The following is a 2,583-nucleotide window of genomic DNA, read 5'->3' as shown; positions in this document are numbered from 1 at the left end:
CCCTACTCGGAACATGGTCTTCCAAATTGGATGAGTTGTGTACAAGACCGACGCGCCTTGTAATCTTTTTTTAAGTTCGACTTATGGTACAAATGTTTTGTCTAGAGCTAAGTAAGTAAGTACATGTATGGTCTAAGAAACAATTTTGCAGTCTTCTTTATAACATCAAGTTTAAAAAATAAAACGTAAAATCAATAAAATCTTTAAAATTTTATTTTTAAACTTTAAATTTATTTTTTAAATATTTCCAAAAGTTTTTGAAATTTACAATCGAAGATTTTCGAAAATTCTGGGAAATATAATGCCCTATCACTAAACCATTCTTCGTTGAATGAACGACCACAATGTGCGTGCATGGCGTTGACCAAGAACAATTGTTTCTTCGATAACTTCTTGAGATCATCAATAGCTTCGAAATTTTCCAAAGTAACTTCTCTGGAGAAAAACACATCGTAGGAAGTTCGAATGCTACCAGCAAATATAACGGTATTTATTTGATCCTTAGTGAAATCGTTAAAGTGTAGCGTAGAAAATACAGCTGAGGCCAAGGTGGAGCCTAAGAGACTATATTTGAAAATCGGTTCAAATTCCTGCTGATACAATGGCGATCTGAGAAGATATGTGGGCAGCAGAAGTACATTGTGTGCGGGATAATATTTGGGAATGTTAACAGCAACGTTGTTGAAATTTTCAAATGTATCATAAAATTCGTCAGAGACGTAATTATCTTCGGCACGGTTATAGAGAGCCTTGAGCATATTACTGGTTTGCAATTTTTGTATGGCTAAAAAGTTTTTATAAAATTGGGGCTTCACCATAATGGGTGCATAAAATTCTTCCAGAAAATCGGTGGTGTTATGCCTCGGCAAATTGCCGATTATTAATTTCATGCTCTTCAGCTTTTCTAGAGATTCCGCATCAACAACACCATATCGATCCCGATGTAAAGTCTCATAGATTTGTTGTAAAATGGCCGTGAACATAGTTTGGATGTCATTCACTGTCACGGCATCCAAATGATGCATATCTTCATAAATCCAATGCATTGCCAGGGGCATAATACCTCGCACAGCCGCTAGGCAGGAATATTTACGATGTACCCTTACATTGTGATAGAAATGACGAAGAAACCGCATTTCAATGTAAATACGTAAAAACTTTTTATCAGTTTTCATTAGAAGGGCATCTAACGCCTTTAAATAATCCAGGTCAGTTACGACGACTTTCATATGCGGATCCAAGGCGTAGTCTGGAGCCACAATATATTCCAAATATTTCTTCAGCCATTCAATGGGTAAGTCTTTAACTTCCAAGATTTGTCGTGGACTTGCCGGATATTCCTTGTTATTGAGTTCTCTAAGGGCAATTTCAAAATTCCGTATTGCCTCATAATAGTCCATAAGATCTGTCTCCATGTCCATTGTATCGCGCAAACGTCTAACATCGTGTGTGATCATTTCATTAAAACCATAATCGCTGACACCTTTTCTCAGATGTATGGTCATCACATTCGACGGATCATCAGCGCTCTCCAAGGGGGCAATCACCCCTTCCAGTAAAATGTCATTCATGCCATATTTCGTGGCCACAGCAAATATTTCCACCCAATCATCAATACTTTCATTTTTGGCCCACAGCGCCCAATCGATACCCTCCAATCTACGCAGTTGTCGCATATAATATTCGGAAATAAACTCTTCGGAGTTCATGCACGATTTAAAGAGATCCCGGACCTTGTGAGTAAACTTCGGTTTATTCTGCCAGGAATTGGTACTATCCTCGATAAGTCCAATCAATTCCGTGTTGATATCATATTTCAACGTCTCTTCAAAGTTAAATTTGTCGTGATGTCTCCACCAGTTGCCACAAGTGTATTTATAGAAATCGGCACAGGGTTTGATATTCACATCCATATTCTTGGCAATGGTTTTTTGTAGCTCCAAATTTATGGACTCGTGAAGAGGTACATCTGCATCACTCATGCATAATTCTATAGATATGCTCAGAGCAAATATGAAAAATATTTGCGGAAATTTCATATTGATTTTTTCTATTAAATTCTACTCCGATCGGTCGTTTTAGATTCACTCGCCAATAGTCGGCGTTAAAAACTGACTGCCTGCAATGTGTTGGCCTCAAAATTTATAGATATTCTGTTTGTGATAGCATTTACAAATGCATTGATTTAAAGTTCGCGATCTTGACCTCACCGGTATCAGTACACCATAAACATAACAGAATTCTATAGATGACGCCAATAATCTGCAAATATTTGCAATAAGTATACAAATATGTATTCCATTCTAACTAGCACCTATCAATTTTTGTTTACTATGGCAAGGTCCACCAGATGCGTGGATTTTTTAAAGAATATTTTTTCAAGGTCCACCAGAGGCGTGGATTTTTTTAAAGAATATTATTTCAAGGTCAACCAAGGGCGTGGATTTCTTAAAGAATATTGTTTCAAGGTCCACCAGAGGCGTGGATTTTTTAAAGCATATTTTTTCAAGGTCCACCAGAGGAATATTTTTTCAAGGTCCACCAGAAGCGTGGATTTTTTAAAGAATACTTTTTCAAGGTCCA

At 37.0% G+C, this 2,583-nt stretch overlaps 1 protein-coding gene across 1 annotated transcript; it reads right to left on the bottom strand.

The window, feature by feature from the left end:
* Window positions 1–268: 268 nt before the first annotated feature.
* On the bottom strand, window positions 269–1,982 carry LOC133320948 (membrane metallo-endopeptidase-like 1; the record flags this gene model as incomplete). Its single annotated transcript, XM_061530043.1, has 1 exon — window positions 269–1,982. A coding segment is annotated over exon 1 (1,714 nt), but the record flags the coding sequence as incomplete, so codon positions are not given.
* Between the last annotated feature and the right edge of the window lie 601 nt (window positions 1,983–2,583).

Source organism: Musca vetustissima, unplaced genomic scaffold, assembly GCF_032173495.1.
Source record: "Musca vetustissima isolate MV318-11 ecotype Yass unplaced genomic scaffold, APGP_CSIRO_Mvet_v1 utg99630, whole genome shotgun sequence".
NCBI lineage: Eukaryota > Metazoa > Arthropoda > Insecta > Diptera > Muscidae > Musca > Musca vetustissima.
Note: the sequence above shows the minus strand (reverse complement) of the source record. Positions and strands in the feature narration are given on the sequence as shown.